At 39.8% G+C, this 16869-nt stretch overlaps 2 protein-coding genes across 3 annotated transcripts; one reads left to right on the plus strand and one right to left on the minus strand.

Moving 5' to 3' along the window:
- Positions 1 to 8403: 8403 nt before the first annotated feature.
- Positions 8404 to 11429, minus strand: rwdd2b (RWD domain containing 2B). Its single transcript, XM_082502535.1, has 4 exons — positions 11111 to 11429; positions 10964 to 11031; positions 10142 to 10510; positions 8404 to 10033 (listed from the first exon to the last, which is right to left on the minus strand). Exons 1-4 carry the CDS (start codon positions 11321 to 11323, stop codon positions 9781 to 9783), a joined length of 903 nt encoding a protein of 300 aa, XP_082358661.1. The 5' UTR covers positions 11324 to 11429; the 3' UTR covers positions 8404 to 9780.
- On the plus strand, positions 11227 to 16864 carry usp16 (ubiquitin specific peptidase 16). 2 transcript variants are annotated; one of them, XM_082502523.1, is made up of 18 exons: positions 11227 to 11314; positions 12117 to 12183; positions 12277 to 12470; positions 12553 to 12656; positions 12740 to 12852; positions 12932 to 13164; positions 13242 to 13334; positions 13417 to 13547; positions 13656 to 13743; positions 14134 to 14212; positions 14330 to 14421; positions 14505 to 14558; positions 14659 to 14817; positions 14907 to 15582; positions 15780 to 15874; positions 16019 to 16105; positions 16202 to 16346; positions 16426 to 16864. In XM_082502523.1, exons 2-18 carry the CDS (start codon positions 12123 to 12125, stop codon positions 16545 to 16547), a joined length of 2526 nt encoding a protein of 841 aa, XP_082358649.1. In that variant the 5' UTR covers positions 11227 to 11314; positions 12117 to 12122; the 3' UTR covers positions 16548 to 16864. The 2 variants fall into 2 exon arrangements, with proteins under 2 accessions (XP_082358649.1, XP_082358648.1); XM_082502522.1 differs by lacking the exon at positions 11227 to 11314 and adding an exon at positions 11657 to 11885.
- The last annotated feature ends 5 nt before the right edge of the window (positions 16865 to 16869 follow it).

Genomic DNA, 16869 nt, shown 5'->3' on the forward strand with positions numbered 1-16869 from the left:
ATTTAAAAGAATACTATTTCTACTCGCCTGACTCCTGTGAAAGAGTGCCAGCTACAGACATGATGAAATCCCTGTGTTAAAATACAAAACCATGACGTTAAAAACTAATTCAATTATATGCATGACCAGTTCAATAGACCTACAGAATTGAGTTATTGTCTGAAATGATGGGAAAAAAGAAAAATACTAGTAAATCATGAGTGAATGAAGTGTAAAGTAAAAATTATTTTCACAAAGAGTTGCCAAAAAAGGCTTCAAGAACAAGGCATAATGGTTACTGCAGTAATCTTCCAAGCTATTTGCTCTTCATCAACAAGAGGTGCATAATGTGAATCTTCAAAGGTATTTTATCATTGCTATAGTGGCTATAGTGAAGAGGAAAACAGTGTAGGGGTGAGGTAGGGCCAAAAACAGCATAGTGGAAGCTTTTTTGAAGTCTAGTGTATATACATACAGAAGGCATCTGTTGTATAACTTCTCTGAATCATAATAAAAAAGCATTAGGCACTGCTTTGAAGGAATAAACATTAAAAATGCCAACAATATTCTTGTTTCTTACTGAATAGGCAGAATTATTCAAATTAAGGCCAGATTTTTGGGGTTTCGATTGACAGCTCATTGCATCAAACGTGGGATTTGAATGTATCAGTGAAAAGTCAATATGAGTGTTAAGCTTCATGATGAGAACCAGGAGATTCCAGAAATCTTGTCTGAGGGTATGAGAGTCTTCAAAAGCAACACTGATTGATTTTAAGGTTAAAAGTCTGATCATGATTCAGCTTGTAAGCGTCGCATTAGAGATAAAAGTACACAGCCATCTCACCAGTAATCTTTGCCATTTAGTTAGAGTCTACCTGCCATTTATTTAATGTGGAAAGCATTAATGCCACAGAAGAATAAAACTCTATGAGGAAAGTAAGTGGAGGGAAATAAATGCCACCATCGTCCCAGCCTTTGTGTCTGCAGTTTTGTGACACTGATGTTAGAGTCGCAGAGGCTCCAGAGAAAGGAAAGTGCCCAATAAATTTGCAGATCTGAAGAACTTTGATCTCTTGAACTGTCTCCTTTACCATCCATCCATCCATTTAATGCCTTTTATCTTGGTCCAGGTTATGGGGGCAGCAGTTTAAGCAGACACTAACACCTCTTTCTCCCCAGCCATCTCCATCGGCTCTTCCGAGGTTACACCAAGGCATTCCCAAGCCAGCTGTGAGATGTAATCTCTTCAGCGTGTGCTGGGTTCCCCCAGTAGGATACAAAACACATCACTTAAGTGTGATCACCTTACCGTAATGTATTCCTTTCATCCATCTTTTTACTTCTGCTTATTCATTTCAGGGTCAGTCGGGGGCTGGAGCCTATCCCAGCTATCATAGGGCAAGAGGCAAGGTGCACACTGGACAGGTCACAAGTCTGTCTCAGCACTTTTCCTTTCAGTTGATATCACTTCAATTTTATTTATAAACCATTAATTCTAAGTTGTTTCCTCAAGGTGTTTTAAACTGTAGAAGAGAAAAATCCAAAAATCTGACAATCCCCTATGAGCAAATGCTTTTCGACATTGCTTTTCGACATTGAGAAAGAAAAGCTCCCTGGCAGAACGAGACTCAGTGAGGGGCAGCCATGTGCGCTGATCGGTTAGATGTGAGAGGAAAGAGAAAAGAAAAAAGGCGAGCTTAGCTAGGCAAGGATGAAACACAAACTATGAAAGCAGATAAAAGTTAGGGACATGCATTAGTGGAACATAAACACATCAGAAGTGAACTGTGTATCACAAGTCCCAACAAGTTCCCTATGCAGCCTGAGCCTAGAACAGCATAACTAAGAGATGGTTCACTGTCACCTGATCCAGCCCTTCCTATAAGCTTTATCAAAAAGGAAGGGGTGAAGCCAAAGCGGGAGTTGGCCCACAGGAGAGGAGTCTAATAGCTGAAAGATATCCCTCCCATTCTACTTTTAAAGCTCTAGCAACCATAAGAAAGCCTGCAGTCTGAGAGCAAAGTGCCGTAGTGGGATAACATGATGCTGGGGTCTTTAGGACATAATGCAGCCTGATAATTCAGGGCTTTACATGTGAGAAGGAGGATTTTAAATTCAATTCTGAATTCAACAGGGAGCTAATGTAGATAAGATAATATGCGAGAAATGTGATCTTTTTTCCAGTCTCCGTCAGTACTCTCGCTGTAGCATTTTTGGATCAACTGAAGGCATTTCTCCCAGCTCTTAGAACAGCCTGATTAGAAGAAATTACATAAACCGAGTTGAGAAGTAACAAATTCAGCATCACTATGAGATGGGATGATTCTAATATCAGCGATACTGTGCAGATGAAATAATGCAGTCTTCCATATTTATTTAGTGCACACATTGCAGGACATATCCTTGTCAAAAATGCCTCCAAGGTTCCTCACAGCAGAACTGGAAGCCAAGGTAATCCCATCCAGAGTAAGGATCAGGTTAGATACCATGTTTCTAAGAATTTTAGGGACAAATGAAATAATCTCAGTCCTATCTGAATGTAGAAGTAGAAAATCGCAGGCCACCCAGGTGCATTCAGGTCCACTGGGGCAATTTTTGCTATTTTGCTTTTGTGCACTGCCAGAAGTAAAATGAAGCAATCAAGGTGCCACTTAGAAGACTTGCAGCTTTAATTCAAGGCACTTGAGAAAAATATTTCCTTTATTTTATAGGCTTTACAGCAATTTAAAATTTGTAATTAAATAAGTGGACATATATAATGCATCCCATTATATTAGACAAGGTCATTTTAAATGTTGAAATTGTTTTAACATATCAGCTGCATACTCTTTGTAGCCAATAAATGACTGAAGTTTAAAACCCACTGGAAACACAAAATGCATTTTCCTACCTTAAAATGCCTCATGCGGTATTTCTTGCAGTTTCTGCTGCTTGTTTATCAACTGAAAAGTTCCAATTTTGCATTGCCTTCAGTAATGTTTGTTTCAAATAGATTTTAAAGACTAATATTCAAAAGATCATTTTAATTTGTCCACATTCACTCAAATTTTTAAAATGTCTATTTATTTTTGAGTAAGCACTAAAAGTAAAATTAATGGTGAATGCAATAATATTGTAAAACCCCTTGACTGTAAATCACATCTTGATTGCTTCATTTAAAAATCCTTTGTGATAGTCACAGAGGCATAATTGCAAAAATTGTGTCCTTGTCCTAAAATTAATGGACTTCACTGTAGCTACACAGTGCAGTGTGACTGTTACTGTGACCGACAGTGATATTTCCCATAGCTTTGATTCTGTACTCCTGAGACAATCTGAAATAATGACTTAGCTGTGCTGACTTGCAGCTTCAACAGTGCATTGTGTACACAAACTAGATATCTTGGCCCTTAAAGTATTTCACACAGGAAATTGCATAGTGGAGATGGCAAGCCACTTAGATCTTGATGAATCTCATATCACATGACAAGCCTAAACAACAGTCACACTCCTATGGTAATTGCTGCATAAAAGTGATGTGTGCCTCTTTCCTTGATCGTTTATGTTTTTGGTTTCATTTTTTCATAAATGTTTATCGGTGTTTGTGTTACAATTGGCCTGCCAGAGATTTACTGTATACACACCTTTTTGAACAAGTCCCCACAACATTGCTTGATGTAGGGATTTGATAATTGCAAAGCTACAATATGATATTCGCTGGATCGTATACTTTTATGTGACAAAGAATTTGAACTCAAATATTTTTCAAGTTTATCACAGTTGCCTGTATCTTTATGTGCATCTAAAAATGTGCATATAGTGGTCGTTAGAAGCTTGCAAACCCTTTATAGTCTTTTTAATATATTTCATAAGTATAACCTTTAACATAATTACATTTTCACACAAGTACTGATAGCAGTCGAAGAAATTTAAGTAAATTAAAGAAATAATACATTGTTCTTATTGAGGACAATGATAAAACTTTACATATGCGTGAGCAGCAAATGTGTGAATCTCAGGTATAAGGACTTAATTTGAAGGTGAAAGTCAGGTATTCAATCAATGGGATGACAATGAGTGTAAGTTGGCACTCAGATTTATTTAAAGAACGGGGATCTATTAAAGTCTGATTCATAACACATTTTGGAAAGTGTTCAGTGACAAAAAAGGTGACTTCTGAGGACCTGAGAAAAATCATTGAATCCACAGACAGACAAATACAAATGGATGGGATTCAAGATCGCCATTTCCTTTCCCAGAGTGTTCAACTATATCAAAGATCACTCTGAGAGTTCACAAAGGAATCCAAAGTGTCTCAGAGGGCAGGTTTCTCATCTATTTCACTGAATAGCAGTTAAATTCACACAGAGATTACAAAAGCTCAGTATTACAGACATAGGTGGTTACTAAACTTATTTCATATTCCAATATATGGAATAAGATGTAACAAGAGTTACATTTCCTACATAAACCATGATCCTTTGATATGACAGCAATTACATTACTTGAAGTTGTATGAAAGCCCTCCTTCTAACACCTGTTTTAGCTGTTTTGGCTGAGGATCTAAATCTCTTTTATGCCCGTTTTGACAGGGAGAACACCGACCCTGTCCTGTCCCCTCTCCCCTCAACCGACCCTGCTCCGGTCCTGAGCACTCATGAGCTGAGGCGTGTGTTCTGGAGCATTAACACCAGGAAGGCGGCCGGGCCGGATGGAGTGCTGGGCCGGGTGCTAAAAGACTGTGCTGCGGACCTGGCGGACGTCTTCACCTCTATATATAACACCTCGTTGTCCTGTTCACTGGTACCATCCTGTTTCAAAGCAGCAACCATCGTTCCCATCCCAAAACAGTCAAATGTCACATGTCTGAACGATTTCAGACCTGTGGCACTCACCCCCATTCCCGCCAAATGCCTGGAGAGACTGGTCATTAAACACATCAGAGCTGCTTTTCCACCATCCCTGGACTCGCACCAGTTTGCATACAGGGAGAACCGGTCAACCGAGGATGCGATCGCCACAGTGCTGCACACATTACTGAAGCACTTGGAACACAGGAACACCTATGCACGGCTCCTCTTTGTAGACTACAGCTCGGCTTTTAATACCATCCGGCCATACAAACTCCGTCCCAAACTCCACCAACTGGGACTTAACTCCTCTCTGTGCAACTGGATTGTGGACTTCCTCACTAACCGTAGACAGAGTGTCAGAGTGGGTAAGAACACCTCTTCCACCCTTGTGGTCAACACCGGTGCCCCTCAGGGGTGTGTTCTGAGCCCTCTGCTATACACTCTCTTCACCCATGACTGTATTTCCTCCTGCGCGTCCAATCTCATTGTTAAGTTTGCAGATGACACTACAGTGCTCGGACTTATATCCAACAATGATGAGACAAACTATAGGACAGAGGTGCAACAACTAGAGTCATGGTGCCACGACAATAACTTGGTCTTAAACACCAAAAAGACCAAGGAGATCATTGTAGATTTCCGGAAGAGGGGTCATAACAACCATCTGCCTCTCTTCATTGGCAGTGAGGCGGTGGAGAGGGTGAGCAGTTTTAAATTCTTGGGGGTAACTGTGACCGAGGACCTGTCCTGGGGCAACCATATCACCTCAGTTGTACGGAAGGCCCAACAGCGCCTCTACTACCTGAGGAGACTACGGAGCGCACACATTCCCAGATCTCTGATGTTGAACTTCTACAACTGTGCCATCAGCAGCGTTCTGACGTATGGATTTCTAGTGTGGTTCCCCAGCTGCACCAAGGCCGATCAGCAAGCACTCCAGCGGGTGGTGAAAGAAGCTGGCAGAATTATTGGAACAAGTCTGCCAGAGATCAGTAATATCTTCCCCACTCGCTGTCTGAGGAGGGTGCACAGTATCCTGCGGGACCAACATCACCCTGCGCGCCACCTTTTCCATCTGCTGCCCTCAGGGAGAAGGTACAGGTCTATACAGGCCAGAACATCCAGACTGGCCAACAGCCTGTATCCACAGGCTGTGAGGCTCCTGAACTCTCTGCCCCCCTCTCACGGACAATAACCATATCCAACTTCTTAATAGCAATGAACTGGTCTGCATTGGTGCATCATATCTTTATTCTCTTCCCCCTCCTGCCCCCCCCCTCTTTCTTAAATAGATAACTATCATATCTGATATCATATCTCACAGTACAATAATATTGAATGGGTTGCATTGTTGTATTTTGTCATGTTTCTCAGGTCTTTGTCTGAATTTCTACGAACATTATTGCTAAGGATTGTCTTATTGCATTGGAGTCACACTGGGTTAAATATGTACACTTGGGTTTTAAGGGGTATTTATTATTTTCTTCTCTTTTTTGGGTTGTATGGAAGCCCCAAACGCAATTTCATTGTTCTTGACAATGACAATAAATAAATAAATAAATACTAAATACTAAGAAATGTCAGCTTTGTTATTTGGTTTGAGATGTGCATTTTTCCCATCCAGCCCTCAACCAAATGCTGGATCCTTAACTTGGTGCCCAGTCGCCAAAACACTGAGAAATCCTGCTCTATTAAACTAAAGGCCTCTTTCACATTGGCTAGGAGGAGAACAGTAAACAGAAATTGTGTGCATGGGAGCAAGGAGAACATTGCTGCCATTCTCTACTTATTAAGGATCACATGGGACAACCAGAGGACTGTTGGAACAATAGTTTGCTGATGAATATGACCAAATTTGAACTTCGAGAAGTGTCTGAAGACAGGAAAATCCAGTTGTAGTAGAATCACAGTCTGGGCTAGGATGACTGGACATCATTGACGAAACAGTAAGATCTGGATTGCACCACTGTGAATCAAATCTCAAGAGAAAGTGGGTCACGCAGCAAGACACCGACCCATGCAATTCAGTCTCCCAAGGAATGCTTAAAGAGGAATAAAGTTAATGTTCTGGAGCAGCCAACTAAAAGTCCTGACCTTAACCAAACAGAAGTGTTATGGAAGGACATGAAGCAAGCAGTTCATGTGAGGAAACCTACTAACATATAAGATGAAGCTGCTCTGTACAAGAGACAGGCTAAAATTCCTTTAAGCTCGTGCTGATCCACAGTTACATTCAGTTGCAAACGGGGTCCCACCAGATACTATAACCAAAGACTTAGATGATTCTGATTAATGGATCATTTTACTCAATAAAAAGACCATGCTTAATATTTTTTATGTAAAAAATATTATTTGTGCTTCTATTTATGCTTTCTTATTCTTTAGTAATCACTGGACTGCTCTCTCTATCTACCAGTAGGTAAAAAGGTAAGGAATCTACAGGTTACTTACAGCAAGAAGGAAGTTAGTATTGACTCTGTGAACATGTATTAATGATTTGCACTCGAGCTGCAGTACAGGTCAATAACAGTTTTCCACTCCCTAATATCTTAATTGTAACAATGAACTATTACAAATACATTTACTGAGGTTCAGCTTGCAGGTAGAAACCAATTAACCTCTGATGGAGCAGGCATAACTACGGTATGGAGCCATTTCACACTTTGGCATTCATATTTCAAGGCATAAATTTATCATGACTTTAGAACAGCAGTCATTGTCACATGTCGCGATCACGTGCTGGAACATCACAAGCACCATTCGTCAGCTCACCTATTCAAGGAATAAGTGGGAAAGGACACTTACAGTGTCTGACAGTAACCATACAAAGCTTTCTATTTAGCCATAAATCAAGCATTTATTGACTAATTTCCTTAGAATTAGCACATTTTCAGGTCAGTTTTTAGGATATGTCATCTGCTGTTCTATGAGTCTACTTTTAACATGAAAACCAAATTACTTTATTGAAACATGACTGCTTCTTACAGTAATTTGCAGTCCATACTCCATGATTCAGTCCTTTATCAAAGCTGCTGTGATGTGATTTACATCATTAGTCATAACTTTACAGAGTATAGTAATGATGCACATCCCCGCTGAATGATTCAGTGCAGAGACCTTCATATAGAGGCGCTAACTAATGAAGGATTATTAGACCCAGAGATGTATAATGTGGATCTGGATGGGGTCACTTCTTCTGATTTACAGTATTCTACTGAGGATCCTGAGGAATCAGATGATGTGAATGCACCTGGAAGTCAAGCTCTCTTCAACGAAGAAACAGAAGGGCTCTCTGATGAGACTTTGAAGATAAAAGTCAGAAGTCCTTGTTCCAATAGACCTCTGACAAGAGTGAATATACACTGTAAGAACAAAAGAACCCATAAAATCAGCAGGGGCAGAAAAGGGACTGTCAAAAGAAGCAGCACAAAGACTGTAAAATGAACCAGCATCTCACAGGACAATGGAGGCTTGGGACTAAAATCAAGGTGAGGAACTCCTGCTCGTGGCTGCCTCTAGATTTAGTATCTGTTCAACACATAATATTTCAAATGTTATTTGGAAAAAATCACAAATGGAGATTGTAAAGGACTTTGTGATGTTTTGGCTGCTTTAATTTGTGTTCAAATGCAGATACAACCCCTCCGTTTTTACAGCACTCCATACTGTCTGAGCTTGTAAATCACAGTAGTCAGTTTTCACATAAGTAACAAGTGAACACCAATTAATCCAAATTATTGCTTTACTATTCCAGCTTTTTTTCTCATGCTTTTAGACAGAAGTTAGGATTTTAAACATGTTTAGGAAGTTAAGATATTACTGTTTCCATGTTTCCCCAATTTAATTATGTTATGCTGCCATCTGCTGGACAGTGTAGACCAACAGAGTCTGCAAGTGCAATCTGCATGGATCTAAACATCAACTTTGTCTTCAATTTGTATTATTTCCTTTCAGCGTAGAACTGTGCACTGAACCAGACTTAATCATACCTTTTATTGTTAGTTTTAATACTAAATTAATCACAGGAATTACTAAAAGTACATGTCTCACTGGTAATATAACTTTGGCAATCTAACTTCCTAAATTAAATTACTCTGTGTTCAGACTCGTTTGAAGACTTTACATTCTTCTGTATTTCTTTATTATTATGTGATAAAAATGGTGAATTGATACCTTTTAAAGGCTGTATCTAAGGAGTGCACTTTGCATCAAAAAAAGAAAATCAAGAATATCCATTTATATCATAATACGTTAGACACAACTCCAGAGGGGAATCAACAAAGAGAACTTGTTTGTTTTTTTCATCCAAGGCTTGGTGGGGGAGAAATTAAGATTAATGATAAATAACCACACGTTTTAATTGCCAGTGTATAATCCACAGCAACGCATAATTTATCTAACAACTAATCATTCAAAGAAAATTGGAGAAAGAATTTCCATGCTTATGATATCTATAATTCATAAAAAGAAAATCAACAGATTTAAAAAAACAGATATCCAGCATTTTGTTGACAATGTTGTTCAATTATTAAAATGTTATCAAACCTGAAAATCCTATAATAGCCCCGTAGTAATAACACACTGGTGCCATTTCAGAAAAGAAACACCTGGGGCAATTCGTGATATGCAGGAGTATTAAAATTGCAAATATAACTAAAGTCCTTGAGGAAACTCTCAGATAGACATCTTTTTTCTTCCTTCTTTTGATAAAATGTGCCTATTAAAAAAAAGAAGAAGAAAGAAATGAAAACTGTTCCTCAAAATTGCAGAAATGTTCTTTCTGCTTTTTATTCCAGTGAATTTTGCAGGTATGACAACTTTGAAACTCAAAAAGTTAGTTAGTTAATTTGTTTCATTTTATCAGCTTATTCCATTCCCATTTCATTTAAAAGTTATTTTCAGAATAAGTAATTTCAGTGACAAGGCACCGGTACAAAAACTATGTACATCCATTATCTCGGTCTGACTACTACCTCCCTTCAATGCCAAAATACATCTGAAAGACTTCACAACAGCCTTTCTCATTCAAGAACTGGTAGAGCTGCCCAAGGTCCATGTGATTGCCTCTGTTTCCATGGGGGTCAAACATTGCTTCTTCAAAGCCTGTAAATTTGCGCAGGGAGTCTATATGTTCAACAAGCCTGCTGTCCTCACTCTGACAATCAAGGGAAATATCCTCTCTGTGTCGAATCATGATCTTCTTCCATGTCAAAACCTTCACTCTGTGAAATAGGGGAATAAGATTGGAAAAATATTAAACCTGACACCTCAGCAGGCTTCTGGCTGTGATTAAGTCATCCCCAAAAAACCCAAATCAACAGGCAAGGTACCTGGACCAGAAATCCTCGCAGGCAGATTGAGGACCTTCCACACACACAATACCAGGTTTCCCAGGCATGCTAAATCCTGACAGGCCCAGCTCCTTTGACCAATCCAAGATGTTCTTCCTTTTCGACTTGTTGTAAATGTGGTGACTGTAGATCCACAGCCGGCTGAACACTTCAGGCATCCGAGGTGAGGCAGACTCCTTCTTAGGACCTGGGGCTTCTAATAAGCTCTTATCAATAAAAAGCTGGAGGTTGTCTTTCACCCATTCAACAGCAGAGAGCACACATATTTCCCCCTGGCAGTTTCCCATGAGGTATGCATTAAGAAGTGCCTGGAGCTGTGTCTGCTGGGCCCTACTGAGACCAGAACACCTGAAGCAAGAATAACACATGTTCTAAGAAGGTTTCAAAGAACATTTAAGGTCACTTGGCACTGGGAATTTCCATATCTGGGAGCAATGACAGCACAGCTTCAGGAGGTTCAGCGCTATTAATTATAGTGACTAATGATACACTTTAAACAAATTAGAGGCACTGTTTCTTCCACTTACTGCTGTGGCTGTGTTATTGTTACACAAATTAAATTTTCTTTCATTCAAAACTATATTTAAAGGCAACACTGTGAATGCTATCTGTGCTCATCCAGGCTGCGCTTCCTATATGGTAGAAAAACCTGGGCCACTAGTATTCTATTCACTATACTATTGTTTTCGCTCTCTCTCGTTTTTTTCAACAAGTCTGTACACAGGCAGGTGAGACTCTCCTGAGTGAGCTCCCTAACTATTTTCCTTTATGTTAGGAGTTCAAATGAGGATAATCGCTTACCGGACTGTTATTTCTGGTAACACACTAGGATATTCAGATGGGTAAGCACAGGACAGAATGAACACCGTCTGTATGGGGAAAAAACATGAGAAATTAAACTAAATAATGATTTTTAAAAAAAATTATATATAATGACAGATTAGTTACCCCCTCTGTGTTCGCAGAGTCCAGCTTTTGTTTGATGAGAAACTGGGGTCTGGACGGTGGAGGGCCGCCTGTTGAAGCTGAGCCCTCCACGTAGTCCCTGAGCTCGGCTAGTGCCAGCTGGTCAGTGAACTCCAGCTCCTCCACGGTGGGGAACATGCTGGTTAGCAGCTCTATCTCTGCAAGCTGAGACTCAGCCCACTCCAAGTAAGACATGCTGCTTTAGTCGAGAATTAAAATAGTCAATCTTTTCTAATGTTCATTTAAAAAGTTACCAGTTACACCGTTTTCTGGTACGTCCAAAAATATGACTCACTTATGCTAACACATACCATGTTTCCGGCCGTAAACCAGCCTCTAAAATTGATTTCGTTACAGAACAGTATGAAATCTGAAAACAAAATAGTATTTTTATGTATACAGTATAGACATACAGAGGCAGTTTACCACTGTCTAGTGTCCCGCAACGTCTAATAATGAAGTTTTGTTTGAACTCGGACTCTTTTGGCCGACGCACGCAGGAAACACACGGCAGCAGAAACAGCGGCCCCATCACATTTTGTTCCTTTGCATGTGTCAGCTGGGATTTTTTTTCCTGCCAAATCACTGGAGTTATTTTTGCGTGTTCTAAACTTTACGAATCAACGTATTTACACTAAAGCTCGCGATTTATTTCTCCAGTCAACAGTCTAACGTAATTATGTCCGAATTAGAGAAGTCAGGAATAGAAAGTAAACGAAACTGAAGACGATTAGGGTTTTAGGCTCGGTTTGTCACAGTAAGTTGAATGGCCCATGAGGGTGATGATTAAATTTAACGATATATTTCTTATTGTGTGTGTGTGTGTGTGTGTGTGTGTGTGTGTGTGTGTGTGTGTGTGTGTGTGTGTTTTTTTAACAGAATTTGCCGTCACTGAACTCTATTAGCAGCATTATAATCTCATGTAGGTATTAGCCAAAGCTAGCCTTCTGTTTCACTTGAGTGCTGTGTTCGATTCCCATCTCTAAAGGTGAAAATGGGAAAGAAGAGGGGAAAGGACAAGACCTCCAAGGAGGATGATGAGCTTGACCTGACAGGTAAAGAATATTTCATCATCTTTCATGTCATGCAACAACCTGTGGAAAGCCTAGTGTGAGACTTCCTTTTCATTTAAATCTTTATTGTCCCAGTTCCATCCTGTAGGCATATTAAGAAGGGAACAGACCAAACTCTTCTCAAGAAACTTTCTGGTACCTCAGATTGGACGAGTTGTCAGGATTGTAAGCAGGAAGAAAATAAAGAAAATATCAACAACCATCTGCCACAGGAGGCTGAGGAAGAAGAAGAAACAGGATTGTGGATGTGCTTGAAATGCGGCCATAGAGTGAGGTTTTTTTTTTTTTGTAACTATTTGTCATTGGGTTTAAAATGGCGTGCATTTTTTCTAAATGCGTCTTTTCCACTAGGGATGTGGACGGAATTCTGAGAATCAGCATGCCATCAAACATTATGAAACTCCCCGGTCTGATCCACACTGCTTGGTGGTCAGCTTGGACAACTTTAGTGTGTGGTGAGCATTTTATGTTGTTTTGCTAATCATAGGCCTCTACATCAAGTTTGAAATAAGAATAATATGTTTTTGGTTTTTCGCAGGTGTTATATATGTGATGATGAAGTCCATTACTCCAGAACAGGGCATTTGGCTCAGCTAGTAACCAACCTGAAAAAGCAAACATCTTCAGATTCTATAAAACGACCACAGAAACGTAGGTACCACTGGGGAAGTCTAACACGCACATACATTAGACTGCTTCTAACCATGTCAACCCTGTTTGCTTTCTTTAGGGGTCAAGGAGGAAGATGCCTTGATGGAAGCTAAACAGAAGGCGGAGACTGTAAAAGAAGATGAAAATGAGGACAAGGAAAACAAAGAAAACGGGGATCACCAAAAGAAAAACACAAAGAAAGAGACTGTTGGGAAATCTCAGAAGAAGAGCACAACTGAAGAGCATTGTGGTGTTTCAGTAAAGGGTCTGAGCAATCTGGGAAACACCTGCTTTTTCAATGCAGTCATCCAGGTAAGACTGATCCTTACAGGATGCCGGTCTTGAGTTCAGTGAGAGTTATTACTGATTGCTATCGTTTTCTTTTCCAGAATCTGTCTCAAACACAACTCTTAAAACAGACTCTCAACAAAGTGACAGAAGAGAAAAGTCTCAACATTAAACCCGGTGCTTCCTTAGATCTGGTGTGTTTTCCCCACTTAATAGAGTAGTTATGTTCCTCTACTCATTACTATTTATAACTAACTTTCTTTATTATGATGACAGGAGCCTATAGAAGTGCAGTTAGACGGTCCCGGATCTCTAACTTTGGCTATGTATCACCTACTCTGTGAGATTCAGGAATCGAAGAAGAGTGTAGTAACACCACGGGAGCTGTTCACACAAGTTTGTAGAAAGTAAGAATGACTATAGTTTTATGTTAAAAGTCAACTTTAAAATGTGCTTAAAAGTATAGCTCCCAGCATTAGTGCAAGCGTGGCTCATCATTCATCTTATCTGTGCAGGGCTGCCAGGTTCAAAGGATTTCAGCAGCAAGATAGCCAGGAGTTGCTGCGCTACCTGTTGGATGGCATGAGAGCCGAGGAGCACAATGTGTGTACTGAGTTTGAAACTGATCTCCCCATATTTAAGTCTGATAGATTTCTACTAAAATGAGAACTGTGGCTCTTCAGAGGGCTATATGTTACATTGCAATAGATTGGTTTGACAGCAGAACACTGCTGTAGTGAGTTGTTTTATGTGGCGGCATTAAATGTAAGAAATTGTGTTTTAAAAACATTTTCTGTGTCCTATTTAATGACCTTATAATTCTTCTTCTCAGACAGTTGGTTAATTTTCTGTGTGCAGAGGTTTTAACAGGAGCAAATTTTAAGGGTAAAGGCCCTAAAATTAAGGTTTTGTGAAGAATGGATGTCTCCATCTTGTGGTTAATCAAAGGTATCTTTCATCTTTTGAATATTACGGTTGTATCTGTGTTAACAGAGAATAAGCTCAGGAATAATGGACACATTGAAACAATCTAGAGAAGGCACAGATGGAGAGCTGAAAACGCTACTAAAAGGCAAGTAATGCTGCTATGTATTATTAATCAGTGTTAAATAAAAGTACGTTGCTAAAGTTTTTGCACAGTAGCTTTTCTTTGAGAAATGTGGCTCTGACGTTTAATTTCTTCTTTCAGAGTATGAGAAAAATGGATTTCTAAAAAACTTTGTTGACCAAGTTTTTGGTGGTGAAATTACCAGCACTATTATGTGTCAGCAGTGTAGAACGGTATGTATGAAGACCAGAAAGTAAGTAAGAGAATATATCCTGATGATGTCACTCTAAAAATATCCACTTGTTCATCCTTACAGGTTTCTGTGGTCACAGAGATGTTTTTAGATCTTTCCCTTCCTGTTTCTGATGAGGTAAAGCAGGCATTTGTTTTGTTTTTTTTTTGATAGTTACTTGAGTAGTTATTTGTTAATGTCTGTATCAGTTATTGTTCCCTATTGTGGCATCCTATAGGCATATAGAAAGAAGAACCAAAAAAAGAAGACCAGTGCTTCAAGCCAGGATGACAGCAGCAGCCCTGTTCGGACTAGTGGGAATGATGACATTCCCACTGGGGCTGGCAGCAAGTACCAGCAGAAGAAAGCCAAGAAGCAAGCAAAGAAGCAGGCAAAGGTGTGTCAGTGAATGCATACTGAAGGAAGTTTCTTTTTTCTTAAACTTAATTCATTAATTAATCCAAATTAATCCATCTCGACTTTCAGCATCAAAAAAGACAGCAGAAGCTTGAGGGTAGAGCCACTTTGGACAGTCTCACCTCTCCCAGCCAGGCTGAGAGCGAACACACAGATGCTACAGCAGAGTCAAAGGACAGGGAAAACACTGATAATGAAACACTTGAAGAAGATTCACAACATCCTGCTCCAGTCAGTGTGTCTGAAGAGGACCAAAAGCCCTGCAACGCAGTGCAGGTGGAGCAGGAAAAAGAAGAGGATGAGGATTCAGCGAGTGACCCTGACTCATCAGTCAGCAACCGGTTTACTGCCTTATCAGTGGAACAGCACTCAAAGGACAGCACCGTATGCAATGAAATGGCTAACATGGGTCATGAAGAAGACAAGACAGAAGAGGAAGACACACAGCTGGTGAGGAAAATGAGTAAAGTAACCTTGGATGATGCCTTTATAGAAGACACTGACGCAATGGAACAAAGCATGGAGAGTGAAGATGGAGTGATGGAGACTAAGGAATATACAGTAATAAACCAAGATCCAGAGCTGGCCTTCCACACGATGGCTGTCAGGACAATCCCAGAGAAACAGGAGTGTTCAGTGCAGTCGTGCCTTTTTCAATTCACAGAAGTAGAAACCCTCACGCAAAACAACAGTTTACTTTGTGTCACCTGCACCAAACGGCAGCTGGGGAACAACAAGTCTGGAGGTATTTAAAATGCTTCCACATCAGTACTTAGTACTTAGTCTGCTATTTAATGTCCTTTGCATGTCTATGCACATGCAATTTTACATAGTGAAGTATCACAAATGTGTAATTTTCTTTTCTAATACCATTATTAAACTTTCTTTATACATAGTTTAGGGATCGACTAAAACCCACTGTCTTTTTTGTGCTGTGTTTAGGATCCAAGAAGAATATCTACACTGATGCCTTGAAGCAAATCCTTATCTCCTCTCCACCTTCAGTCCTTACTCTTCATTTAAAGAGATTTCAACAGGTATGCTCTGCACTGATCCAGTTCGCTGTCAGCTAAGGTTTTTATCACAGAGTTATGAGCCAAGCTTTAAAGAACATTGAACCCTTTATGGTAAGGCAATCAAGAAATCACTATTTGGATTTTAATGATGTTTTTTACCTGTAGAATGGCTACAGTATTTGTAAGGTGAATAGACATGTCACCTTTCCTATGATACTGGATCTAGCTCCCTTCTGTGCAGTCAAATGCAAGGTAAGTATGGGAAGTAACATGTTTTATTATACTGTACAAAGACGGCTATAAGTGAATTAAATGTAGAAGCACTAACCACTAGTTGTTTTGAAACAGAATATACCAGAGGGACATAGTCAGATCTTATACGGTTTGTATGGCATCGTAGAGCACAGTGGAACAATGAGGTCAGGTCATTACACGGCCTATGTGAAAGTGCGGCCCGAGTGCCCTCAGCCCTCATCCAATGGACTTACAGACGGTGGGTGTACTCTGGCTTGACCGTTAATAGGATAAACACTTCTAAAAATGAAATGTATAAACTCATCGTTTCCCTTCAGGAGATGCAGAGCCATCCAGAGGATCCTGGTTCCACATCAGCGACACAAGCGTTCAACCTGTGAGTGAGAGTAAAGTCCAGAGCTGCCAAGCCTACCTCCTCTTCTATGAAAGGCTCCTCTAATTGTGCATCACCACTCAGGAAATCCAAATAAACCAATGCTGCTTCAGTTTCACCTTCTAAGGGATCTCAAAGAATATTTCCGCCTCTACCTGTTCTGTCAGTGTCTGAAATTGTATGACAGTGTCTGAAATATTAAACGGGTCATTTTTATCAGTCTCATACCAGTACAGAAAACCTAGTTGGACAATGAATTGACAATATGGAACTGGAAGTCACAGTTTCAGTATATTAATGAAAGCTTGGGATAGATGATATGTAGATATATATTTTTTTCTTTTTTAAATCAATGTCATGTAATTAAATGTTGCAAAAACAAACTCCT

This window comes from Aulonocara stuartgranti (genome assembly GCF_965226115.1).
Source record: "Aulonocara stuartgranti genome assembly, chromosome: 14".
Lineage (NCBI taxonomy): Eukaryota > Metazoa > Chordata > Actinopteri > Cichliformes > Cichlidae > Aulonocara > Aulonocara stuartgranti.

Coding starts and splice junctions, on each gene's coding strand:
- rwdd2b (XM_082502535.1), bottom strand. CDS start 11,323: ATGTCTTACTTGGAGTGGGCTGAGTCTCAGCTTGCAGAGATAGAGCTG. Junction 10,511..10,963: donor TTACCAGAAATAACAGTCCG/GTAAGCGATTAT, acceptor TTCTTGCTTCAG/GTGTTCTGGTCTCAGTAGGG. Junction 10,034..10,141: donor TGCGAGGATTTCTGGTCCAG/GTACCTTGCCTG, acceptor CCTATTTCACAG/AGTGAAGGTTTTGACATGGA.
- usp16 (XM_082502523.1), top strand. CDS start 12,123: ATGGGAAAGAAGAGGGGAAAGGACAAGACCTCCAAGGAGGATGATGAG. Junction 14,559..14,658: donor CCCTTCCTGTTTCTGATGAG/GTAAAGCAGGCA, acceptor GGCATCCTATAG/GCATATAGAAAGAAGAACCA. Junction 16,106..16,201: donor TCTGTGCAGTCAAATGCAAG/GTAAGTATGGGA, acceptor GTTTTGAAACAG/AATATACCAGAGGGACATAG.